The sequence below is a fragment of the Chiloscyllium plagiosum genome, unplaced genomic scaffold, assembly GCF_037043375.1.
Source record: "Chiloscyllium plagiosum isolate Xiang-an unplaced genomic scaffold, Cpla_swu_hap1 HiC_scaffold_8, whole genome shotgun sequence".
Classification (NCBI taxonomy): domain Eukaryota; kingdom Metazoa; phylum Chordata; class Chondrichthyes; order Orectolobiformes; family Hemiscylliidae; genus Chiloscyllium; species Chiloscyllium plagiosum.
This window is the reverse complement of record NW_028270146.1, coordinates 19469431-19497102: the sequence shown is the minus strand read 5'-3', so window position 1 is coordinate 19497102 and position 27672 is coordinate 19469431. Positions and strand designations below refer to the sequence as shown.

General features: G+C 43.4%; 1 protein-coding gene across 2 annotated transcripts in view; it reads right to left on the bottom strand.

Moving 5' to 3' along the window:
* The window catches only part of ism2a (isthmin 2a), an 85902-nt gene extending 58624 nt beyond the window's left edge, over window positions 1–27278 (bottom strand). Inside the window, exons 1-2 of one of the 2 annotated variants that reach the window (XM_087989628.1) lie at window positions 26444–27278; window positions 15329–15571 (exon numbers count right to left, since the gene is read on the bottom strand). In XM_087989628.1, coding sequence (XP_087845754.1) covers window positions 15329–15571; window positions 26444–26584 — 384 coding nt within the window. In that variant the 5' untranslated portion in view covers window positions 26585–27278. The remainder of the gene's footprint in view (window positions 1–15328; window positions 15572–26443) is intronic. The other variant, XM_043697045.2, reaches the window with a different exon arrangement.
* Window positions 27279–27672: the final 394 nt, after the last annotated feature.

Here is a 27672-nt window from a genome sequence, read left to right as displayed (position 1 = left end):
TTCGCTCTAGAATTAGACTTGCCTAAATGCATTACCTCACATTTGTCTGGATTGAAAACCATCTGCAACTTTTCCGCCCAACTCTCCAGTCTATCTATATCCTCCTGTATCCTCTGACAGTCCCTTATGCTTTCTGCCACTCCAATCGTTGCGTCATCTGCAAACTTGCTGGTCATACCAACAGTGCCCTCTTCCAGATCATTTATGTATATCACAAACAACAGTGGCCCTAATACTGACCCCTGTGGAACACCACTGGTCACCTTTCTCCATTTCAAGAAACTCCCTTCAACTACTACTCCCTGTCTCTATCTCCTGTTGTTCAATCAGTTCTTTATTCACCAAGCTAGAACACCCTGTGAATTTGTGGTGTTTTGGACCACATTCAAATGGACAGTCACTGTCATGCCTTTAATGTAGAAAAGATCCCAAGGCACGCCACAGACAGAACTGTGGGCTAATGGATGGGAAGCCCAACATCTTTGTTATTGGGGGGGCAGATTTGGTTTTAAAGGGAGAGAGGTAGGGGTCTAGAGAGACGGTTCCAGAGTTTAGGACTTAAATGCCTGAAAGTGCAATTTGCTGGAAGAAGCAAATTAAACAAGAAATTAATCAGAATTGTGAGAACAATATATCCTTACCGGATGAGCTCAATGTATTCTATGCTAGATTTGAACAGGAGGTAAGTGAAATGATGTCACCTGTTTCAACAGCCTCAGATGCACCTGTATCCATGGTCACCACCACAGATGTTAGATTAGCCTTTTTGAGAGTGCAAAATGACCAGCTTGGGTGGAGTCCCACGCTGAATATTAAAACCTCTGCAGAGCAGCTGGCAGGAGGACTTGCTGATATCTTTAACTCTCCTTACAATGATCTGAAGTCCCCATCTGCTTCAGGAAGAGCACCATCATCCTGATGCCAAAGAAAAATTATGCAGCATGCCTCAATGACTACTGTCTGGTGGCTCTGACCTCCACAATTATGAAGTGCTTCGAGAGATTAGTCATAAGACCATAAGACATAGGAGCGGAAGTAAGGCCATTCGGCATTCGAGTCCACTCCGCCATTCAATCATGGCTGATGGGCATTTCAACTCCACTTACCCGCATTCTCCCCGTAGCCCTTAATTCCTTGTGACATCAAGAATTTATCAATTTCTGCCTTGAAGACATTTAGCGTCCCAGCCTCCACTGCACTCTGCGGCAATGAATTGCACAGGCCCACCACTTTCTGGCTGAAGAAATGTCTCCGCATTTTTGTTCTGAATTTACCCCCTCTAATTCTAAGGCTGTGTCCATGGGTCCTAGTCTCCTCGCCTAACGGAAACAATTTCCTAGCATCCACCCTCTCCAAGCCATGTATTACCTTGTAAGTTTCTATTAGATCTCCCCTTAATCTTCTAAACTCCAATGAATACAATCCCAGGATCCTCAGCCGTTCCTCATATGTTAGACCTACAATTCCAGGGATCATCCGTGTGAATCTCCGCTGGACACGCTCCAGTGCCAGTATGTCCTTCCTGAAGTGTGGAGACCAAAGGGAATTCATGGAATGCTTACAGGATGGCGTTTTGGAACAGCTTGTCATGGAGCCCACGAGGGAGCAGGCTATTCTGGACCTAGTGCTATGTAATGAACCAAACTTTAAGATTTTTTATAAAGTAAGGGAACACTTAGGAAGCAGCGATCATAATATGGTAGAGTTCAGTCTGCAGTTTGAAAGAGAGAAGGCAAAATTGGATGTAATGGTGTTACAGTTAAATAAAGGTAATTATGAGGGCATGAGAGAGAAATTGACGAAAATAGACTGGAAGCAGAGCCTAGCAGGGAAGACAGTAGAGCAAAAATGGCAGGAGTTTGTGGGTAAAATTGAGGACACTGTACAGAGGTTCATCCCCAAGAAGAGAAAGATTATCCGGGGAGGGATTAGACAGCCACGGCTGACAAAGGAAGTCAGGAAATCTATCAAAGAAAAAGAGAGATCCTATAAAGTGGCCAAGAGCACTGGGAAATCAGAAGATTGGGAAGGCTACAAAAACAAACAGAGGATAACAAAGAGAGAAATAAGGAAGGAGAGGATCAGATATGAAGGTAGGCTAGCCAGTAATATTAGAAATGATAGCAAAAGTTTCTTTCAATACATAAGAAACAAACAACAGGCAAAAGTAGACATTGGGCCACTTCAAACTGATTCTGGAAGCCTAGTGATGGGAGATAAGGAAATAGCAGGAGAACTTGATAAGTACTTTGCATCAGTCTTCACAGTGGAAGACATGAGTAATATCCCAACAATTAAAGGGAGTCAGGGGGCTGAGTTGAGTATGGTTGCCATTACAAAAGAGAAAGTGCTAGAAAAGCTAAAAGATCTTAAAATTGATAAATCTCCTGGCCCCGATGGGCTACATTCTAGAGTTCTGAGGGAGGTGGCTGAGGAAATAGCGGAGGCGTTGGTTGAGATCTTTCAAAAGTCACTGGAGTCAGGGAAAGTCCCGGATGATTGGAAGATCGCTGTTGTAACCCCCTTGTTCAAGAAAGGATCAAGACAAAAGATGGAAAATTATCAGCCAATTAGCCTAACCTCGGTTGTTGGTAAAATTCTAGAATCCATCATTAAGGATGAGGTTTCTAAATTCTTGGAAGAGCAGGATCAGATTAGAACAAGTCAACATGGATTTAGTAAGGGGAGGTTGTGCCTGACAAACCTGTTGGAGTTCTTTGAAGAGGTGACAAGTAGGTTAGACCGGGGAAACCCCAGTGGATGTGGTCTACCTAGACCTCCAAAAGGCCTTTGATAAGGTGCCACACGGGAGGCTGCCGAGCAAGGTGAGGGCCCATGGTGTTCGAGGTGAGCTACTGGTATGGATTGAGGATTGGCTGTCTGACAGAAGGCAGAGAGTTGGGATGAAAGGTTCTTTTTTGGAATGGCAGCCGGTGACAAGCGGTGTCCCGCAGGGTTCAGTGTTGGGGCTGCAGCTGTTCACATTATATATTAATGATCTGGATGAAGGGACTGGGGGCATTCTAGTGAAGTTTGTGGGTGATACAAAGTTAGGTGGACAGACAGGTAGTACTGAGGAAGTGGGGAGGCTGCAGAAGGATCTAGACAGTTTGGAAGAGTGGTCCAGGAAATGGCTGATGGAATTCAATGTGAGCAAAAGCGAGGTCTTGCACTTTGGAAAAAAGAATATAAGCATGGACTACTTGGCTCACTTCATGGCTCACATCAACTCCATCCGACCAAACTGCCTTGATCCTTTGCAATTTGCGTACAGGCACAAGAGGTCGACACTAAACACCATCTCTCTGGCCCTACATTCATCCCAGAAATATCTGGATAACAAGGATACCTATTGTCAGGCTTCTGCTACTTGTCCAAAGCTCAGCCTTCAACGCTATAGTTCCAAATAAGCTCACCTCTAAACTCCCAGACCTAGGTCTCAACTCCCCTCTCTGTAACCTGGTCCTCAATTTCCTGACCCACAGACCACAGTCGGTAAGAATAGGCGACAACAGCTGTGCCAAGATAATCCCCAACACTGGTGCCCCACAAGGCTGCATATTCAGTCCCCTACTATACTCCTTGCATACTCACAACTGTGTGGCCAAAAGCTGACCCAAATCCATTTACAAGTTTGCCGACGACACTACCATTGTAGGTCAATCTCAAATAACAACGAGTCAGAATACAGGAAAGAGATTCAGTGCTTAGCAGCAAGATGCAAAGACAACAATCTCTCCATCAACGTCAGCAAAATGAAGGAGCTGGTCATTGACTTCAGGAGGCTGAGTGGAGGACACACGCCTGACTGCATCAATGTTGCTGAGGTGGAGATCGTCGAGAGCGTCAAGTTTCTAGGAGTGATAATTACCAACAATTCGTCCTGGTCCACTCAAGTCAACACAACGGTCTAGAAAGTACAACAATGTCTCTACTTCCTCAGGACACTAAGGAAAGTTAGCATGTCCACAAAGACTCTTACAAATATTTACAGATGCATCATAGAAAGCATTCCATCAGAGTGCATGATTTGGATGCTGGTGATGGACTGTGGTGTACGAAGTTAAAAATCTCACATCACCAGGTTATAGTCCAACAAGTTTATTTGGAAGCACTAGCTTTTGGAGCACTGCTCCTTCATCAAGTGGTTGTGGAATATAAGATCATAAGACACAGAATTTATAGCAACAGTTTACAGTGTGATGCCAATGAAATGACATATTGAAAAAGACTTGGATTGTTTGATATGTCTGTCATCTGTTAGAATGACCTTGTTGGTTTCAGTTCTTTCATATGTAAATCTCAGAACTTTTTTTAAAGTTATGTTCTCAAAAGAACTTTAACAATAGGATGCATCACAGTGTGGTGCAGCAACTGCTCTGCCCATGACCACAAGAAGCTAAAGAGTCGTGAATACAGCCTAGTCCATCACACAAACCAGCCTTCCATCCACTGACTCAATTTACACTTCCCGCTCCTTGGGAAAGCAAACAACACAATAAAAGATCCCTCCTACCCAGGTTGCACTCTCTTCCACCCTCTTCTGTTGAGCAGAAGATATAAAAGTTTGAATACACGTACAAACAGCTTCTTCCCCACTGTTGTCAGACTTTTGAACGGACTTGTCAAATGTTAATGCTGATCTCTTTCTCTCTCTGCACCTTCTCTGTGGCTGTAACACTGTAGTCTGCACTCTGTTTTGCTTTCCTGATGCACTTTATATAGCACACTCTGCCCATATAGCACACAAAACAACACTTTTTCACTGTATCAGGATACATGTGACAACAAAAATAAATCAAAGGAGTAATTCCATTAAGCTGGGTCAAAAAAGAGGCATTGAGTGAGGATGGTATGATCAACCTTGCAATCCAGTAGAGAAGAAAGAATGTACTACCATCAGTTATAGTGAATACTGATTGTGACCTTGGTTAGAGCTGTTCTTCTGCTACAGGAGAAGGATTCAAATACAGAGTCGTAAGAAATACAGACAAGGATTTTGGGAGGAACGGCACATTTGTGGATTGTGGTGAAGTATAGGAGGTTGCAGATGGAGTGGCAAGGAGAGAGAGTACAGATTGTTTCTAGCCAATATTGAGATGATGACAGTGATTTAGAAAGAGTGGAGCAGTAATCGAGGAAAGGCAATTGCTTACAGTGATAGAATCATACGACATGGAGACAACCCTTCAATCCTACCTATCCATGCCGACCATGTTTCCCAAACTAAACTAGTACCATTTGCCTGCATTTGGCCTAAATCTTAACAGGACTTATACACTTAATGGTAAGGTCCGAGGGAGTGTAGCTGAACAAAGAGACCTTGGAGTGCAGTTCATAGCTCCTTGAAAGTGGAGTCGCAGGTAGATAGGATAGTGAAGGCGGCATTTGGTATGCTTTCCTTTATTGGTCAGAGTATTGAGTACAGGAGTTGAGAGGTCGTGTTGCAGCTGTACAGGACATTGGTTTGGCCACTGTTGGAATATTGCGTGCAATTCTGGTCTCCTTCCTATTGGAAAGATGTTGTGAAACTTGAAAGGGTTGAGAAAAGATTTACAAGGATGTTGCCAGGGTTGGGGGATTTGAGCTATAGCAAGAGGCTGAACAGGCTGGGGCTGTTTTCCCTGAAGCATTGGAGGCTGAGGGGTGACCTTATAGAGGTTTACAAAATTATAAGGCTCATGGATAGGATAGGATAAATATACAAAGTCTTTTCCCTGGTGTTCCCTGGTCCAGAACTAAAGGTCATAGGTTTAGGCTGAGAGGGGAATGATATAAAAGAGTCCTAAGGGGCAACTTTTACATGCAGAGGGCGGTACGTATATGGAATGAGCTGCCAGAGGAAGTGGTGGAGGTTGGTACAATTGCAACATTTAAGAGGCATTTGGATGGGTATATGAATAGGAAGGGTTTGGAGGGATATGGGGTGGGTGCTGGCAGGTAGGACTAGATTGGGTTGGGATATCTGGTCGGCATGGACAGGTTGGACCGAAGGGTCTGTTTCCATGCTGTACATCTCTATGACTCTCAGCCTTTCCCATTTATATGTCTTTTATGTTTTAACTGTACTTGCATCTTCACTTCCTCTGGCAATTCATTCCACATACAAACCACTCTCTGTTTGAAAATGTTGCCCCTCAGGTCCTTTTAAATCTTTTCCCCTCACCTTAAAGATATGCCCCCTGGTTTTGAACTCCCCCAACTAATGGAAAAGACCTTGGCTATTCACCTTATCTATGCCCTCATGATTTTATAAAACTCTATAAGGTAACCCCTCAACCTCCTACACTCTAATGAAAAAGTCTCAGACTATCTAGCCTCCCCAAGCATAACTAAAACCTTCCAATCTCAGTAATATTGTAAATCTTTTCCAAACCATCTCCAAATTAATAATTTCTTTCCTATAGCATAGCAACCAGAACCTTACACAGTACTTCCAAAAGTGGCCAATAAACATGTTCACCTCCTTCTGTGATACAGAGTTAAACACATTCTGTGAGAAGAAATCAGCCTTCAGCTCAGTCTGAAAATGGCATCCAGTTGTACATCCAGAGTCTGTGACCACTTGTTCTGGCCACACAGCTGACCCCACCCTCGCCTGCCAGGCAGGGAGGAGGGGGATACATTATCCGTGTGTTCGGTCTGTCCAGCCCTGTGTGAAGGTTCTGTTTTAATTAGAGCCCCTCCCAATTTTCCTAATACTGAATATAGGCCCAGTTGATCCAACGTCTTCTCATCCAACTGAGCCACCATCCCTAGAGGCAGTCTGGTCAACCTTCGCTGCATTCGATTGAACTCAGGATGGGGTCTGAACACATGTCTGCAGGCTGGACCTTTGAATTACTAGTCCAGAGACAGTGACATGCACAGCCGCCTGCACCCAGAAGGCGCAGACCCACTCCCCCTCCCCTCGAAAGTGGGCTACGGGTAACATTAGACAGAGGTGACAAAACAAAATTCCACCCAATCCTGCAGGAAAACCAATCCAAAGGATTGGTTTAAGATGATTCCCCCATCACCCACCCAGGCTGAGATTTTAGAAGAGATTGAGTTGGACTGTGCTGAACTTGACCCCACGAAAGCCTCTATACGAGGTTGGGGTCACACTGAGAGTGGGTACACAGGTAACCACTGCTTGCAAGGGGCTGGCATCCCCTATGAAATGGAGCAACTACCATCGAATGATGTTCATTTTGGAAGGGAGAACAAACAGAGTGGAAAAAAACCCCACAAAAGCCAATATCCCGTCACCAAGTCACCCTTGATTTAGACACTCATAGTACTTGACACTGGTCCAGTTTCCTCAGAGCCAGCTCTCAGAGTGAACAGAACCTCTGACACTCCTGTTTATATCTGTCAGCCAGGGCTCCCTGATTAGAGTATGTTTACAAGCAGGGCCATGAAGAGAGGTTGGGTCACAACAGTTTAATGGGATTGAGGTCATAGGCAGTGGGAGAGAACGTGAAGACTGCAGATGCTGGAGATCAGAGTTGAGTGTGTGGTGCTGGAAAAGCACAACAGGTCAGGCAGCATCCCAGGAGCAATCATAGGCAGTGGGACTGATGAACAAGATGAACTCAGAACTGTTTGGGAAAGAGATGGAAGATGAAACTGGAAAGAGAGAAAACAGCTGGGATTAGAGAGGTGACTTTTTATTTATTCGTTCATGAGATGTGCACTTTGTTAGCTGGCCCAACATTTATTTACCTGGAGCGAGGTGGGGGTAGGAGTCAACCACTTTGCAATGGGTCTCAGGAATAGCTAGAGTCAGGGAGGGTCCCAGAGGACTGGAAATTGGTGAACATGGATACTCCAGTTTAAAAAGGGAGTAAGGCAAAAGATGGAAAATTACAGGCCGATTAGCCTAACCTCTATCATGGCTACAATTTTGTAGACCATTCTGTAGGATGAGATTTCTGAATACTCGGAAGTGCATGGTAAAATAGGGCAAAGTCAGCATTGTGGTTTCATCAAGGGGTGGACATGCCTGAAAAATCTGCTAGACTTTTTTTGAGGAATTAATGAGCTGGTTAGACCAAGGAGAGCCAATGGATGTTATCTACCTGGACTTCAAGAAAGCCTTTGACAAGGTGCCGCACAGGAGGCTGCTGAGTAAGAAAAGTGCCAATAGTGTTAGAGGCAAGGTGGTAGCAAGGATAGAAGCTGGACTGTCTGGCAGAAACCAGAGAGTGGGGATAAAAGGGTCTTTCTCAGGAGGGAAGCTGGTGACAAGTGGTTTCTGCAAGGCCCAGTGTTAGAACCACTTTACACATTAATGGTCTAGATGAAGGAACCGAGGGCATCCTGGCTAAATTTGCAGATGATACAAAGATATGTAAAGGGACAGGTAGCATTGAGGAGATGGGGAGGCTGCAGAAGGATTTGGACTGGTTAGGAGAGTGGGCAAAGAAGTGGCAGATGGAGTACAACGTGGGAAAATGTGAGGTCATGCACTTTGGTAAGAAGAATAGAGACATGGGCAATTTTCTAAATGGGGAGAAAATTCAGGAGTCTGAAATAGAAAGAGACTTGGGAGTTCTAGTCCAGGATTCTCTCAAGGTAAACTTACAGGTTGAGTCAGTAGTTAGGAAGGCAAATGCAATGTTGGCATTTATTTTGAGAAGACTTGAATATAAAAGCAGGGATATACTTCTAAGGCTCTATAAAGCTCTGGTCAGACCACATTTGAAATATTGTATACAATTTTGGGCTCCGTATCTCAGGAAGGATGTGCTGGCCCTGGAGCATGTTCAGAGGAGATTCACAAGAATGGCCCCAGGAATGAAAAGCTTAGCATATGAGGAACATTTGAGGACTCTGGGTCTATACTTGGGAGTTTAGAAGTATGGGAGGGAGATCCAGAATCATTAAGAGGGAAATCAGAAGGGCAAAAAGGGGACATGAGATAAACTTTGGCAAATATAGTTAAGGAGAATCCAAAGGGTTTTTACAAATACATTAAGGATAAAAGGGTAACTAGAGAGAGAATAGGGCCCCTCAAAGATCAGCAAGGCAGCCTTTATGTGAAGCCACAGGAGATGGGGAGATACTAAACGAGTATTTTGCATCAGTATTTACTGTGAAGGAGGACATGGAAAATATAAACTGTCGTGAAATAGATGGTGACACCTTGAAAAATGTCCAAATTACAGAAGAGGAAGTTCTGGATATCTTTAAATGCATAAAAGTGGATAAATCCCCAGGACTTGATCAGGTGTACCCTAGACCTCTGTGGGAAGCTAGTGAAGTGATTGCTGAGATATTTGTATCATTGATAGTCACAGGTGAGGTGCCAGAAGAATGGAGGTTGGCTAACATAGTGCCACTATTTAAGAAAGGTGGTAAGGACAAGCCAGGGAACTATAGACTAGTGAGCCTGACGTCAGTGGTGGGAAAGTTGTGAAATGGAATCCTGAGGGACAGAATGTACATGTATTTGGAAAGGCAAGGACTGATTAGGGATAGTCAACATGGTTCTGCGCATGAGAAACCATGTCTCACAAACTTGATTGAGTTTTTTGAAGAAGTAACAAAGATGATTGATGCGGGCAGAGCGGTAGATGTGATCTATATGGACTTCAGTAAGGCATTCGACAAGGTTCCCCATGGGAGACTGATTAACAAGGTTAGATCTCATGGAATACAGGAAGAACTAGCCACTTGGAAACAGAACTGGCTCAAAGGTAGAAGACCTTTGAGCCAGGTGGTGGTGGACGATTGTTTTTCAGATTGGGGGCCTGTGACCAGTGGAGTGCCACAACGATCAGTGCTGGGTCCACTACTTTTCGTCATTTATATAAATGATTTGGATGTGAGCTTAAGAGGTATAGTTAGTAAGTTTCAGATGACACTACAATTGGAGGTGTAGTGGACAGCGAAGAAGGTTACCTTGGATTAAAACAGTCTCTTAATCAGATGAGCCATTGTGCTGTGAAGTGGCAGATGGAATTTAATTCAGATAAATGCGAGCTGCTGCATTTTGGGAAAGCAAATCTTAGCCGGACGTATTCACTTGATGGTAAGGTCCTAGAGAGTGCTGCTGAACAAAGAGACCTTGGAGTGCAGATTGATAGCTCCATTAAAGTGGAGTCGCAGGTAGATAGGATAATGAAGATGACATTTGGTATGCTTTCCTTTATTGGTCAGAGTATTGAATACAGGAATTGGGAGGTCATGTTGTGGCTGTACAGGACATTGGTTAGGCCACTGTTGGAATATTGCGTGCAATTCTGGTTTCCTTCCTATCGGAAAGATGTTGCGAAACTTGAAAGGGTTCAGAAAAGATTTACAAGGATGTTGCCAGTGTTGGAGAATTTGAGCTATAGGGAGAGGTTGAATAGGCTGGGGCTGTTTTCCCTGGAGCTGAGGGGTGACTTTATAGAGATTTATAAAATCATGAGGGGAATTGATAGGGTAAATAGACAAGGTCTTTTCCTGGGTTGGGGGAATCTAGAACAAGAGGGGATAGGTTTAGGGTGAGAGGGGAAAGATATAAAAGAGACCTACGGGGCAACATTTTCACGCAGAGGGTGGTGCGTTTGTGGAATGAGTTGCCAGTGGAAGTTGTGGAGGCTAGTACAATTGCAACATTTAAATGGCATCTGGATGGATATATGATTATGAAGGGTTTGGAGGGATATGGGCTGGGAAGTGGCAAGTGAGACAAGATTGGGTTGGGATATCTGGTCAGCATGGACGAGTTGGGCAATTGGGTCTGTTTCCGAACTAAATCTTACAGAATACTGAATGGCCTGGACAGAGTGGATGCTGGAAAGACGTTTCCATTGGTAGGAGAGACTGGGACCCGAGAGCACAGCCTTAGAGTGAAGGGAAGATCTTTTAGAACGGAGATAAGAAGAAACTTCTTCAACCAGAGATTGGTGAATCTGTGGAATTCACTACCACTGAAGCTGTGGAGGCCAGGTCTTCGAGTATATTTAAGACAGAGATTGATAGAGACTTGATGGGCTGAATGACATAATTTCTGCTCCAGTATCTTATGGTCTTACAGTCAAAGTCATAGAGACGTATAGCACGGAAACAGACCTTTGGTCCAACTCGTCCATGCCGACCAGATGTCCCAACCCAATCTAGTCCCACCTGCCAGCACCCGACCCATATCCCTCCAAACCCTTCCTATTCATATACCCATCCAAATGCCTCTTAAATGTTGCAATTGTACCAGTTTTCACCACTCCCTCTGGCAGCTCATTCCATACACGTACCAGCCGCTGTGTGAAAAGGTTGCCTCTTAGGTCTCTTTTATATCTTCCCTCTCCCATCCTAAACCTATATGCCCTCTTAGTTCTGGACTCCCCGACCCCAGGAAAAAGACTTTGTCTATTTACCCTATCCATGCCCCTCATAATTTTGTAAACCTCTATAAGGTCACCCCTCAGCCTCTGACGCTCCAGGGAAAACAGCCCCAGCCTGTTCAGCCTCTCCCTATAGCTCAAATCCTCCAACCCTGGCATCTTCCTTGTAAATCTTTTCTGAACCCTTTCAAGTTTCACAACATCTTTCCAATAGGAAGGAGACCAAAAGTGCATGCAATATTCCAACAGTGGCCTAACCAATGTCCTGTACAGCAACATGACCTCCCAACTCCTGTACTCAATACTCTAACCAATAAAAGAAGCATACCAAACGCCTTCTTCACTATCCTATCTACCTGCGACTCCACTTTCAAAGAGCTATGAACCTGCACTCCAAGGTCTCTTTTTTTCAGCAACACTCCCTCAGACCTTACCATTAAGTGTGTAAATCCTGCTAAGATTTGCTTTCCCAAAATGCAGCACCTCACATTTATCTGAATTAAACTCCATCTGCCACTTCTCAGCCCATTGACCCATCTGATCAAGATCCGGTTGTACTCTGAGGTAACCCTCTTCGCTGTCCACTACACCTCCAATTTTGGTGTCATCTGCAAACTTACTAACTGTACCTCTTATGCTCACATCCATATCATTTATGTAAAGTAGAGGAACCAGCACCAATCCTTGTGGCACTCCACTGGTCACAGGCTCCAGTCTGAAAAACAACCCTCCAGCACCACCCTCTGTCTTTTACCTTTGAGCAAGTTCTATATCCAAATGGCTAGTTCTCCCTGTATTCCGCGAGATCTAACCTTGCTAATCAGTCTCCCATGGGGAACCTTGTTGAATGCCTTCCTGAAGTCCATATAGATCACATCTACCGCTCTGCCCTCATCAATCCTCTTTGTTACTTCTTCAAAAAACTCAATCAAGTTTGTGAGACATGATTTCCCATGCACTCATCCCTAATCAGTCCTTCCCTTTCCAAATACATGTACATCCTGTCCCTCAGGATTCCCTCCAACAACTTGCCCACCATAGAAGTCAGGCTCACTGGTCTATAGTTCCCTGGCTTGTCCTTACCACTTTTCTTAAACAGTGGCACCACGTTAGCCAACCTCCAGTCTATCTCAGCAAGAGGCCCAGCAATCACCTCTCTAGCTTCCCACAGAGTTCTAGGGTACACCTGATCAGGTCATGGGGATTTATCCATCTTTATGCTTTTCAAGACATCCAGCACTTCCTCTTCTGCAATATGGACATTTTGCAAGATGTCACCATCTATTTCCCTACAGTCTATCCATATACCTTTTCCATAGTAAATACTGATGCCAAATACTCATTTAGTATCTCTCTCATTTTCTGCGGCTCCACACAAAGGCTGCCTTGTTGATCTTGGAAGGGCCCTATTCTCTGAAGAAGGGCCTGTGCCCGAAACGTCGAATCTCCTGTTCCCTGGATGCTGCCTGACCTGCTGTGCTGTTCCAGCAATAAAGTTTCAACTTTGATCTCCAGCATCTGCAGACCTCACTTTCTCCCCTATTCTCTCCCTAGTTACCCTTTTGTCCTGAATGTATTTGTAAAAACTCTTTGGATTCTCCTTAATTCTATTTTCCAAATCTATCTCATGTCCCCTTTGTGCCCTCCTGATTTCCCTCTTAAGTATACTCCTACTTCCTTTATAATCTTCTAAGGATTCACTCGATCTATCCTGTCTATACCTTACATATGCTTTTTTTTTCTTTTTCTTAACCAAATCCTCAATTTCTTTAGTCATCCAGCATTCCCTATACCTACCAGCCTTTCCTTTCAGATAAAAACAATGACTGCAGATGCTGGAAACCAGATTCTGGATTAGTGGTGCTGTAAAAGCACAGCAGTTCAGACAGCACCCGAGGAGCAGTAAAATCGACATTTCGGGCAAAAGCCCTTCATCAGGATGCTGCTGTGTATAACTGCTGTGCTTTTACAGCACCACTAATCCAGAATCAAGCCTTTCCTTTCACCCTAACAGGAATATACTTTCTTTGAATTCTCATTATCCCATTTCTGAAGGCTTCCCATTTTCCTGCCGTCCCTTTACTTGCAAACATCTGCCTCCAATCAGCTTTCGAAAGTTCTTGCCTAATACTGTCAAAATTGGCCTTTCTCCAATTTAGAACTTCAGCTTTTAGATCTGGTCTATCCTTTTCCATCACTATTTTAAATATAATAGAATTATGGTTGCTGGCCCCAAAGTGCTCCCCCACTGACACCTCAGTCACTTGCCCTGCCTTATTTCCCTGATGAAGGGCTTTTGCCCGAAACGTCGATTTTGCCTGTCCTCGGATGCTGCCTGAATTGCTGTGCTCTTCCAGCACCACTGATCCAGAATCTTATTTCCCAAGAGTAGATCAAGTTTTGCACCTTCTGTAGTGGGTACATCCACATACTGAAACAGAAAAATTTTCATGTACACACTTAACAAATTCCTTTCCATCTAAACCCTTAACACTGTGGCAGTCCCAGTCTATGTTTGGAAAGTTAAAATCCCCTACCATAACCACCCTATTATTCTTACAGATAGCTGAGATCTCCTTACAAGGTTGTTTCTCAATTTCCCTCTGACCATTAGGGAGTCTATAATGCAATCCCAATAAGGTGATCATCCCTTTCCAATTTCTCGGTTCCACCCAAATAACTTCCCTGGATTTATTTCCATATCCTCTCTCAGCACAGCTGTAACGCTATCCCTTATCAAAAGTGCCATTACCCTCCTCTCTTGCCTCTCTTTCTATCCTTCCTGTAGCATTTGTATCCTGGAAAATTAAGCTGCCAGTCCTGCCCATCCCTGAGCCACATTTCTGTAATTGCTATGATATTCCAGTCCCATGTTCCTATCGTCTTAAAGTCTTAGGGTCTGGACTTGCTGTAGGCCAGACCAGGTTAGGATGGCAGATTCCTGACTTAATGAACATTAGTGAACCAGAGGGTTTTTATAGTGCTTACAGGTCTTTTTAAAATTCTGGATCTTGTGTCATTGAATTCAAATTTCACCATCTGCCACAGTGGATTTCAAACCCATGTCCCGAGATCATTGGCTTTGGATTATTATTGTAGTGACGACCACCTGATGAAGGAGCAGCTCTCCGAAAGCTAGTGCTTCCAATTAAACCTGTTGGACTATAACCTGGTGTTGTGTGATATTTAACTATTGTAGTGACATTATTACTACACCAGCACCCTTCCCAAGAATCTGGTGAAAGAGGGAGAAGCAGAGTCAATTGAACACATGGTCTCTCTAGCATTGTCATTTGTAGACTCTTTTCATTCGATGATGAAAGTGAGAGGAGAGAGTGTTAATGAAACAATGATAGAGAAAAGAAGCTGGACATTGTTCCTGAGAAAGAACTCAAAATGTAGATGTTTTTAGAAAAGGACAATGTGGCCATGTGGTGCTTGACACAATCCAGTTGGACTGGTGATTAAATCTTCAAGGCTGGAGAAAAGAAGATGATGGAAAAAAAAGGAAGGTGAAGAAGACGACAAAATCATAGAAGTATTGATCATGCAAAGTAGGACAGATTCTCCTTTGATCAAATTATTTGGTATCAGTCCAATGCAAAAGAGATTGAATCAGGCAGACTCCAGTATTCAATCATCTGCAGGTTAATGTTGCAGCAATGAATTACATCACATCATTTGATCTTCATTGAACAATGGGTTTGGGAGTCTTGAAATCATTTTAGTCACAAGTAGAACAAACATGGAACAAGATGATGCCCAACAAAAACAGGTGATGTTGTACCGATTCAAGTAGTTGGATGAATATGTGGTTGGGTTGGCTGAATTTCCAGAAATGTATTCAATAATGTATGGGAATAAGAGATTGTGTAGATCATTCCCTCAAGAGATTTGAATGGATGAAGAAGGTTGCATGTTAGAGTAGGTTGCTCTCAAATTGTAAAAGGAAGGGGACTTCTCTTTTCCCCAAGCTCCGCTATTGTTTACAAGTCATTAATTGTTTCTCTCACCTGAATATTTGGGTTCTGAGCATTAAGATCTGCATTTGTCAGGTCAGGGAAATTCTTCAGGTCCAGGACGAAAGGATCCACTTCCTCCAAGTTGGACCCAAAGTTTGGCTGTGCCTGAGTGCCCTGCGTCTGTTGAGGTGACCACCGCTGCTTGTGGTGTTGCTGGCTGTTCTGCTTCCAACTCTCCAGCTTGTTGTTTTCCTCGGGCCTCTGAGTCGACCTCGGCATTGATTGGCTTTTGACCTTTGGAACAAAGCAGCAAGATTCAGTCACAGGATGTAACAGTAATAGTTGCCTCAGGCATGTTTGTAGAGTGAAAGAAATGCTTTGTTGGTTTATGTTCGACTCCCTCAATCTGTAGAAGGTGTTAACTATTGCTGTGCTATTGTTTGAAACAATCTCTGTCCAGAGCCAAGAGCCTGTTCAGGGCCTGGCCTTGCAAAGCTGACTTATTCACCTAGCAGTAGTGGACTGTGCTTATCCTGAACTAAATTACACTCTTCCTTTGAAATAGAGTACAATTTATTATGTGTCTGTTCTGTTAATTAATTCTGTTGGATTGAACAGGGCAGGTGACCGAGGCAAGTGGGGGAGCACTTTGGAGCCAGCGGCCATAATTCTATTAGATTTAAAATTGTGATGGAAAGGACAGATCAAATGTAACATTTGAAGTTCTAATTGGAGAAAGGCCAATTTTGACGGGTTTAGGAAAGAACTTTCAAAAGCTGCTTGAGGGCAGATGTTCGCAAGTAAAGGGACAGCTGGAAAATGGGAAGCCTTCAGAAATTAGATAACAAGAATCCAGAGAAAGTGTATTCCTGTCAGGGTGAAAGGGAAGGCTGGTAGGTATAGGGAATGCTGGATGGCTAAAGAAATTGAGCGTTTGGTTAAGAAAAAGAAAGAAGCATATGTCAGGTATAGACAGGATAGATTGAGTGATTCCTTAGAAGAGTATAAAGGCAATAGGAGTACACTTAAGAGGGAAATCAGGAGGGCAAAAAAGGGACATGAGACAGCTTTGGCAAATAGAATTAAGGAGAATCCAAAGAGTTTTACAAATACATTAAGGACAAAAGGGTAATAGGGAGAGAATAGAGCCCCTCAAAGATCAGCAAGGCGGCCTTTGTGTGGAGCTGCAGAAAATGGGGAAGATACTAAATGAGTATTTGGCATCAGTATTTACTGTGGAAAAGGATATGGAAGATATAGAATGTACGGAGAAAGATAGCGACACCTTGAAAAATGTCCATTTACAGAGGAGGAAGTGCTGATTTCTTGAAACGTATGAAGGTGGATAACTCCCCATGACCTGATCAGGTGTACCCTAGAACTCTGTGGAAAGCTAGAGAAGTGATTGCTGGGCCTCTTGCTGAGATATTTGTATCATCAATAGTCACAGGTGAGGTGCTGGAAGACAAGAGGTTGGTGTGGTGCCCCACTTTAAGAAGGATAGTAAGGACAAGCCTTATTAGACCAGTGAGCCAGACGTCGGTGGTGGACAAGTTGTTGGAGTGAATCCTGAGGGACAGGATGTACATGTATTTGGAAAGGCAAGGACTGATTATGGATAGTCAACATGGCTTTATGCTTGGGAAATCATGTCTCACAAACTTGATTGAGTTTTTTGAAGAAGTAACAAAGAGGATTGATGAGGGCAGAGCGGTAGATGTAATCCAAATGGACTTCAGTAAGGCGTTCAACAGGGTTCCCCATGGGAGACTGGTTAGCAAGGTTAGATCTCATGAAATACAGGGAGAACTAGCCATTTGGATACAGAACTTGCTCAAAGGTAGAAGGCAGAGGGTGGTGGTGGAGGGTTGTTTTTCAGACTGGAGCCTGTGACCAGTGGAGTGCCACAAGGATCAGTGCTGGGTCCTCTACTTTTTGTCATTTATATAAATAATTTGAATGTGAGCATAAGAGGTATGGTTAGAAAGTTTGCAGATGAAGGTGTGGTGGACAGCGAAGAAGGTTACCTCAGATTACAATGGGATCTAGATCAGATGGGCCAATGGGCTGAGAAGTGGCAGATGGAGTTTAATTCAGATAAATGTGAGGTGCTGCATTTTGGGAAAGCAAATCTTAGCAGGATTTATACACTTAATGGTAAGGTCTGAGGGAGTGTTGCTGAAAAAAAGAGACCTTGGAGTGCAGGTTCATAGCTCCTTGAAAGTGGAGTCGCAGGTAGATAAGATAGTGAAGGACGAGTTTGGCATGCTTTCTTTTATTGGTCAGAGTATTGAGTACAGGAGTTGGGAGGTCATGTTGCAGCTGTACAGGACATTGGTTTGGCCACTGTTGGAATATTGCGTGCAATTCTGGTCTCCTTCCTATTGGAAAGATGTTGTGAAACTTGAAAGGGTTCAGAAAAGATTTACAAGGAAGATGCCAGGGTTGGAGGATTTGAGCTATAAGGAGAGGTTGAATAGGCTGGGGCTGTTTTCCCTGGAGTGAGAGGGGGAAGATATAAAAGAGACCCAAGGGGCAACTTTTTCACGCAGAGGGTGGTACGTGTATGGAATGAGCTGCCAGAGAAAATGGTGAAGGCTGGTACAATTGCAACATTTAAGAGGCATTTGGATGGGTAGATGAATAGGAAGGTTTTGGAGGGATATGGGCTGAGTGCTGGCAGGTGGGACTAGATTGGGTTGGGATAACTGGTATTAAAAAACAAAAGTTGGGATAAGAGGTTTTTTTTATGGATTGTAATCTGTAACTAACGGAGTGCCACAGGGAACAATACTGGGGCTATAATTATTTACAATGTATATTAATGACTTGGATGAGGAATGTGAATATATTATAGCCAAGTTTGTGGATGACACACAAAAATAGGTGGGGAAGCAAGTGGTGAAGATGACACAAAGAGTCCAAAGAGAAATACGGACGGATTCAGCAAGTGGTGGAAAACTTGGCAGATGGAATATAATTTGGGCGAATGTGAATTTATGCACTTTGGCAATAAGAACAGGGGAGCTGAATTTTATTTAAATGGAGAAAGCTACTGAACAGAGGACTGTGGGAGTCCTCGTACGTAAATCACAAAAAGCTAGTATTCAAGTTCAGTAGGTAATAAAGAAGGCAAATGGAATATTGGCCTTTATTTCAAAGGGAATGGAAGTTAAAAATAAGGAAGCCTAGCAAAAACTACACAAGGCACTATACAAGTCAGACCACAACTGGAATACTGTGAACAGTTTTGGGCTCTTTAACTAATGAAAGATGTACTGGCATTGGAAGCAGCCCACAGAAGGTTCACTCGACTGATACCAGCTATGGAGAGGCTGTCTGATGAGGAGAGGTTGAGTTCACACCTGTACTTTTAGAAATGTATAAGAATGAGAAGCGACCTTTTTGAAACATACAGAATTCTAAGAGGACTTGAAAGGATAGATACAGAAAGTTTGTTTCCCCTTGTGGGACAGTCTCGGACCAGAGAGTATCATCTCAGCATAAGGAATTATACATTTAGGTCAGAGATGAGGAGGCATTTCTTCTCTCAGGGTTGTGAATTTGAAGAATTCTTTACCATTAAGGGATGTTGAGGCTGGGCCAATATATTCAAGGCTGAGATAGACATTTTTATTCAGTAAAGAAATCAAAAGTTATGGGGAAAATGCAAGAAAGTGAAAGATTATCTGATCAGTCAGTATCTCATTGAACGGTAGAGTATTCTCGATGAGCTGATTGGCCTATGTCTCTTATGTCTTATGATCTTAAAGCCTGAACTAAACATTGTTAAATTTAAGTTGAAATCTATCAGCCTTTAAAATAGAAAGGTAGATCCTTAATACAAAAAAAGTATCTATTTTCTTTAAAAACAATTTACAGACAATTGCTGAAAAGAGAAATTTTGTCAAAGCTTTTTGTCATGCACTCATTAGGACAAATGCAGGAATGCCAAATTTCAAACAAGCTGTTGTGATTAGTTGGAATTTGGCATTCTTGTTTTTGTTATGATGGGTGCAAGATGAAAAGCTTCAGAAACATGTCTCTCTTTTCAGAACTACTTAAATTCTGTACTACCACTGAACTTAGAGGTTTTTGAATGCAGAAATACCTCAAATTGCCTTGTAAAGCATGGAAATAGACATCAAACAGAAGATGAAAGGGTTCAAATATGGTGAAAGATTGCATACATCTGGCTAGTATTTAAGAAACTGCCTTTTCTTTTACTTACATTTACTCTACTTTTCTGAAACACTGAACTATTCATCTCAGGGGCTTTTATTTTAAAAACCTCATTTAAATATACGCAAACAACATGTCAGAAAACTCTCAACACTCTCGGAGGACTCAAAAAAATTGTACTGAAACAATGTCTCCCATTTTTGACACCCAACATAGAAATATAAATAAAACTTTAAGAACCTATATGTTCTGTCCACATTACAGCCCAGGTTTCCAAATGACAATATGTTGTGATCCTCCATCACAAAGTGCTTGAGATTTAAATAATCTGATAGGATAGATAGGAAAAAGTAAGTGATTGGTTCTGGTGGGCAGATGAGAATACGAAATGGCATAATTTTAGAATTCCAGCAAGGCTGTTTGGGGGTGGGGGATGTCAGAATGCATTCAACACAAAGGACAATGTAAATTTAGAACTCAAGGAAGTATGGATTAATTGAATAACTAATATTGGTTGATTCTTCTTGAACGAGGATATTAAGGGAAATGGAACCAAAGCAGCAAAGATATAATCAGAAACAAAAGCAAAAATTGCTGGAAAAACTCAGGACTGGCAACATCTGTGGAGAGAAGTCAGAGTTAATATTTTAGGTCCAGTGATCCTTCTTCAGAAAACTGAGGACTATCTTTGGAGACAAAAGAGAAGGCACAGACTTTGTAAACTGTCAGAATGACAGCATTGCCAAGATAAATTCAGTGAAGGGAAACTTCCCAACCCACAGAATAAATGTTTTTGTTCTCTCTCTGTCTCAGTCTAATGTATGTCTTCTTTTCCTTGCTTTTTATATTTTTTGCGGTTTCCTGTGGTACGATTCTCAGCAGACGAGTATAGCATTAACATTCCTTCACAGCGACCAACTACAGAGACAAATCCTGAAGAATGGACCAAATACAGGGCACTGACATCAATTCATGGGAATTTTCCAGGGAGTGGCTTGATCTCCCAGCATACTTGTTGTCCCACGAGGCCGGAGTGTGCCTCTTGAGACGAGGTCTTAGCCATGAGAATAAAATAGGAACCGCATCAGGTCATCCAGTCCATGATCCATATTCAGTAAGGCTACCTTCTGCCTCAATGTTATTTTCACGTCCTAACTCCACACTTCCTGACTCCCTTTAAAAGCACAAAACTGTCAATCTCCTGACTTGCAGAAATTCAAATGATGGACAATCCATGAATAATATTCCTGAAGGAAAGTCATATCGTATCTCTCCTCAGATGCTGGATTAGTGGTGCTGGAAGAGCACAGCAGTTCAGGCAGCATCCAAGGAGCTTCGAAATCGACGTTTCGGGCAAAAGCCCTTCATCAGGAATAAAGGCACCACTAATTCAGAATCTGGTTTCCAGCATCTGCAGTCATTGTTTTTACCTCATTGATTTTAACCCTACTGCGAATCCTCTTGCAAGGATGCCTGCCTTGAAGAAGTTTTCCTCCTCTCTCTACAAGAATTTCAGGGAGTCCCTCTCCCACTGCAACTCCCAGGTCATTTCCTCTGCCCTGAAGCTCTTCAACCATGTCGTGAAACAAACTCGCTACCACAGCCACATCCGTAACCAACTCATCCCACACGGACTCTACGCTACTTTCTCCACACCCCCACCCTCCTCTAGCTTATCTATCCACGCTTCAGGCTCACTGCCTTTATTCCTGATGAAGGGCTTTTGCCCGAAATGTCGATTTCGAAGCTCCTTGGATGCTGCCTGAACTGCTGTGCTCTTCCACCACCACTAATCCAGAATCTGGTTTCCAGCGTCTGCAGTCATTGTTTTTACCTCCACAGATGCTGCCAGACTGGCTGAGCTTCTCTAGCTTCTTCTGCATTTGATGGAGAATCCGTGTCTCACTGGGGTAGAGAATTCCAAAGATTCACAGCCTCATTTCAGTCCTAAATGATCAAGGTATATCCTTAAGGACTAAATTGTCCAGCCAGAGGAAACAATCTCTTAACATTTATCGTATCATCAAACCCTCTCAGAAATTTAATATCTTTCAGTGGGATTACCCCTCAATCTTCAAAACTTCAGAGAATAAGGGCCTGTTAAATAAAGCCATGATTTCAACTTAATTCATCAGTGGATTTTCCTTCATGTGCGGGGGAGTTTGCAAGTTTAGTTACTGGGCTATGCAGTGAAGTTGACTGTTTAAGACCAGTTCTGCCCATTGGTTATCTTCATAAATGCTCATTCAAAAGAGCCGGGAGCAGAAAAGTCTCTTTAAACCGGCAAGAGCTTGTGATATGGAGTGTGCTGCCTGAAATGGCAATTTCAACAGTAACTTTCCAAAAGGAATTGGAGAAGTGGTTCTAAGTAGAATAGCTCACAGGGTTATGAGCAAGTGGACTGATTGGAAAGTGCTTTCACAGGCATAATGGGCTGAAAGGCCTCATTCTGTGCTGCATAATCCAATGAGGCCGGCCTTGTATCAGAGAAGTTCATTGCCCCTTGTGAAAGAGCCTATGTGGATTACTATGAATTTCTGGAATGTCGTGATGGGGGTGATATTGTGGTAATATCACTAGCCTAATAATTCAGAACCCCAGGCCGTTGTTCTAGGGACATGGGCTTGAATCTCACCAAGGCAGGTGGTGATAATTTGAATTCAACAAAAGTCTGAAATTGAAAGCTGGCCTAATGACCTCTTGTCGATGGTTAAAACCCACTAATGTTCTTTAGGAAAGGAATGTGTCATCTTCACTTGGTCTAGCCGACACACGACTCCAGACCAGAGCAATGTGGATAACTCTGAACTACCATCTGGGCAATAAATACTGGCTCAGTCAGAAATTCCTGTAATCCATGAACAAATTTGAAAATACAAAGGCATTCTGTAACTCCCAGGAAGATGAGCTGGTGGGGTTGCCAACCCTCCAGTTTTGCCCTGGAGTTTGCAATGATTGAAGATTCATTCAAATAGTTTTCGTTGCGCTGTGAACATTTTGTTTTGTTAGAAAAGTTACAAAATATTGGCAAACTGCAGCAGGAAGGCACAGTGGGTGAAGACTGTTTAACCAGCTGAGGTAGTTAAGGAGAGTGGGTCAAGTCACACAATGAAACCTATCAACCAGAGTTGACAACTTAATGAGTGAATGTAGTCGAATTGATCTTCTGATTTACTTCCTACCAAAAATAAGGTCAGAGCACTGACCCAGTTTGTAACTGCCCAAGTTGAAGGGTCATGTTGACGAAATGAAGTACGAGTCATTGCTGGAAAAGGCACCATCTTCAGGGCAGCAGCTGTCAAAGCGACCCAGTCTTAAGGGCTCTTTGCCTGAAACTCATTCCACATCCAAAATACTGTCGCCACTGACAATACCATGATACAATTGTACTCCCTTATAGCGGTAATGTGTTCATCAAGCAACAATATGCTCTTGGTCTGCCCACTCCCAGGTGAAGGAAAGCAGTGAAAGAATAAATTTACCATCTTCCGGCACCTTACTCATTCTCAGAATCTTAAGCAGCTACTGTTGAAGGCTTGTAACTTCAGAAGCCCTGCGACTCTCCATGATCTCTATCCTTCTCCAGTTCTGGCCTCTTGTGCAGCCCCAATTTTCATGAGGCCTCAGGTCTTTTCTCAGCATCTACGGTTTTAATTCTCTCTTCTACATTGATACCCCTTGAATCCTACGTCCCACCGGTCTCATGCAGCACGGTGTCAGGTTTTGATTGCTAACCTTTGGACATTTTGCTACATTAAAGGTGGTGTATAAATTGTTGCTGTTAAGCAGGAAGTGAGATAGCAAATCTATGCAGCCTCCTGCAGTCCCTTATAAACAGCAATGAGATGATGACCAAGTCATCAGGATTTTGTGGGGTGTGGGGGAGGGAGGAGTGAAGGGAGAGAGAGGTGGGAGAGAGAGAGAGAGGATATCAAGTTTTGGTATCAATATATCAACAAAGATATAAACAAATCAACATTAAGAAGAGAGAGTTCAGTGGGTGCTGGATTCTGGAGACTCAGTATGTTATCTCTGCCATTTCACAATTGCTGCAATGAAGTTCAGGACCCCCACATGACCACCAACATGGTCTTACTCTTACAGCACCTTTCACAGTAACATTCCACTCTGTGTCCACATCACTCTCACAGAGAAAGAGAGAGAGAGAGAGAAAATCAATGAGTGGGCTGCAGTGGGGTTGGCTAGGAGTGAGAGAATGGGGAGAGAGAGTCAGAGTGTGTGTGTGTATATGGGGAAGAGAATGGGATTTTTGGATAGGGAGTGGGCAGGGAGAGAAAGTGAGTAGAGAGAGTCGGATGGATAGAGTCAGGGGGGAAAGAGAGAGCGAGTCGAGAGAGAGAGTCAAGAGAGAGAGAGTCAAAAGAGAGTGGGGAGAGGGAGAAAGCAAGATGGGGAAGGAATTGTAAGGGGAGACACAGAGGGAGAGTGGGGGTGGTAGGAAAGGAAGAGCGAATGAAGAGAAAAAGAGAGTAGAGAGGGTGAGAGAAAAGGGGCAAGGGGAAGGAATGGAGAGGAGAAAGTATCTAGTAAATAGAGAGAAAAAAACAAATATAGCGCTGAGCATAGAGTTAGAGGAAAAGAAAGTAAACAAGAGGAGAGGGGAAAAGAGAGAGTAGATGCACACACTGGGATCTGGAGCAGAAAGTGTAACTCAATCGTCCCCTCCCAAATCCACGATTACTGAAACTATGCTGAGAACAGAATAAACGACAGGTCAAGTTACAGGGCTGAATTCCTCCAAGTATGATGTGGAGATGTTAATGTTGGATTGGGATGGACAAAGTCAGAAGTCAATGTTAGTGACGTTCACCTGACGTTGGGGCAATGCTACAAAAGCTTGTGATTTCAATAAACCTGTTGGACTATAATCTGGTGTCATGTGACTTCTGACTTCCTCCGAGTAGGACAGGCTTGCATTTTTCAATAGAAGGAATTATGATAGTTATTCATAAAACAAATAAGTAAAATGCCCAATAGTTTGACTTTGATTTTGTATGGGTTTTAATATCAGAGCTACCAGCAGTGAGACATTACTCATGAATAAGACTTCAAAAAGTGAGTCAAACCAGAGCTATGCCCACCAGAGTTTGAGTGTTTCACCTACAATCAGGAACAGATGAGATCTGAAGAAATCCTCATCATTGGATCAAATCAAAAGCACATCACAGAACAACAGAAACAGTGCTCATTGCAATACATTGAAAATCAATGATGAGAGCTTGTGAAAGACATCAATCATTCTGTGAAAGGGTGGGGGGGATGTAGGGTTTGGTCATAAAAATACTTCTGAAAGCAGGCCATCTGGTGAACACGTTTAGTTTGAACTCCTTAGGCCTTACTGGAATTACACACAATTTGAAGAGGAATGAGTATGACCACAAGGGCCCATATTAACCAGAATCTCTCCATTGGGACCCCTACTAACCAGGGTCTCCTCACCATGAGAAATGTCACACAATCTCTTCTGAGTGAAAGGCAAGTGTTTGAGGAGCAGTTCCTGGGATTTCTTGAGTGAATTTTGGAGCCGGAACCCCTCCCCACTACACACAAAAACAAACAAACGATCAAAGCCCCTTACTTAGCCCATGCAGAATGACAGTCTGCCTATAGTCTAGGAGGGATGGAGGGTGTTTTGGCTGCAGCAGTAGTTTGGAGTTTGAGTCCTTGGCACAAAGCCCTGCTGGCTGACTATTGGTGGTGTGTGTGAGTGCATATGTCTGTCTCATCCCAGGACAAACAGTCTGTCCCTCCAGGGTATATGAACCCTTCCTGGGCCTCTGACTTTGAAACATTATGAAGGGAAGGGACTGTAAATGTTTACAGGTGCAATACCTCAGAGAAATTGAAGGTTTCACTACATTTTTAAAGCACATGGGCAAAGTTATATATATTTTTAAAAAATGAGTTGAAGCAAAACTGACCCCAACATATAAACCTCAACTCTCCCCAATGACCAAACCAAAACCCTCTCCCTGGGTGACCTGAACTGTAACTCAGTGAAGTCAAACTCTCCTGTAGCTCAAAGTTATTAAAAGGGGCGTATGCAGCAAGCAGTAACTCAGAGTGTTAGAGAACTACAGCACAGCAGATTTGAACTGTGAGCCAGTGGCGATACAACTCTGGGCTCCTGTCAGCCCAGCCTGAGTTTAGGCACCAGCTCGTATCCCAGCCCTAATCCCGGGAGAGGAGCGGAGAAGAGGGTTTCAGACTGAGCTGCATGCAGTTTTGATTAAAAAAAATTCTAAGACTTAATACAGGAAACAGGGAGCAGGCTTCCTTGTTTAACAGCAAGAAGCTGCAAACATTCAAACTTGGCAAGAACATGCACAGGCACACGAACAGATACATATACAGATAGCACACATACAAACACAGACACAAATACAAGGGACACACAAATACATACAGCCACATACAAACAGACACAAATACAGTGCAACACATCATTACAGGCAAATTACAGATAAGCAAGGATAAATTCACACATCGAGACACAAACATAGATAGACATGCACAAATACACACAAATGCAAACAGACACACAGACATGTACATATACAGACACAAATATAGACAGGCACACACAAGTAGGTGGAGTGGCTATGCTAAACTACCCATAATGTTCAGGGATGAGTAGGTTAGTGTATAAGCATAGGAATGCAGGGTTACAGGGACAGGGTAGGGAGATGGGTCTGAGTGAGATGCTCTTCGGAGGATCGGCATGGACTTGTTGAGCCGATTGACCTGTTTCCACACTGTAGGGATTCTATGAAATATATAACACACAAACCCAGCGCAGAAAGGCAAACACAAATAATGTACCTTCATAATACAGATCCCACTTTCTACTGATATAACTTCTTAGCTTTCAAGTATTTACCTTGCTCCATCTCTCTGGACGTTTTTATTTTTTTTTAAAAAAAGCTAATATGATTTAAAATCAATCCAAGGACACTGACTCACCTCGCCTCCCGTGCTGCTACTGCTCGTTCCCTGCTGACTGCTCGGCTGCAGTTTGCCGGTTGGCAGTGCCTGGAGCAAGACGAAGAAAGTGGTGAGAGAGATGAGGGCCAGGAACTGAAAGGTCTCTCTGATCAGCCGCATCACCTCGCCGTGTGCCTCAACGTGTTTATGTGAAATAACCTTTGGAGAGTGGAGCTGGGGGAGGGAGGGAACCTAGAAAGTGTTCTTTTTCTCAGAATGTGCACCTCTCCCGCTCAGATAAGGTTCAGTTTCTCTACAAGTCGCTGCTGGAGTCACTCCAAGTCTACACAGTCGGTGTTCAGGATAAATGCGATCTTCGCCTCCCCCCACCCCTCCAAACTCTCTTCCCTCAAACCCTCCCTCAGCTGCAGTCCAATGTCCTTCCACTAAATACCTTTTCCAACCTTTAGTCTAGCTCCTATCTAAAACTGACCCTATCTGGATCGAGACGGAGGAATATCGAAGATACAAATATATATTTTTAGAAAAGTTTGAATTTTTCAAACGAATCCCGTTCTCTTTCGACTGAAGCGTCCTTTCTGCTTAGTCTCTTGTGTGCTAGCGTTGATGTCAGTGGAGGGTTCCTCTGTGTGTGTGTGTGTCTCTCTCTCTCTCTCGGTACATTTATATTTTCCCTGCTCTGTTCCCCGAAGCTTCAGTCGACTCTGGTGACTATAAAAGCCCGAAACACCCAAGACGTCAACAGTTTCAGTGACGTGTGGGTTGATTTGGAGGTGGGAGAGAATAATAAAGTACATTGAAGGGAGAGGAGTTACAGAGGCGGGAGGTAGGAGACAAGAGGTGATAATCCCCGAGTTAGGGACGGTCTGGAAGTGTTGGCAAACTTTAGACAAATTGGGAGCAATGAGTGGGAGTCACACAAGGAGCGTGGGAAGCGGTGAACAGATGGGGGAATTAGAGAGAGAGAGTTTAGAGGGCGGCTGGAGAGGCTTAAGGTCAGAGGTAACAAGGTGGAGAAGGATTGAATTGGAAGTAACGGCAGATATTCAGGTCAGAGAGAAGCAGACGGTGGTGGTTTGGGGGGGGGGGGGGGCGGGGGAAGAGAGCGAGCAAAAATAAGATGAGCCATGTTGGGAGAGTAAAGGACAAGGTCCAAGGCATGTGAATAATTAGTACTAGAACTAAAGTACAGTGCACTCACCGACAGAATAGGTGCAACAACAAAGGGGACTGTAGCCAGGGAGGGA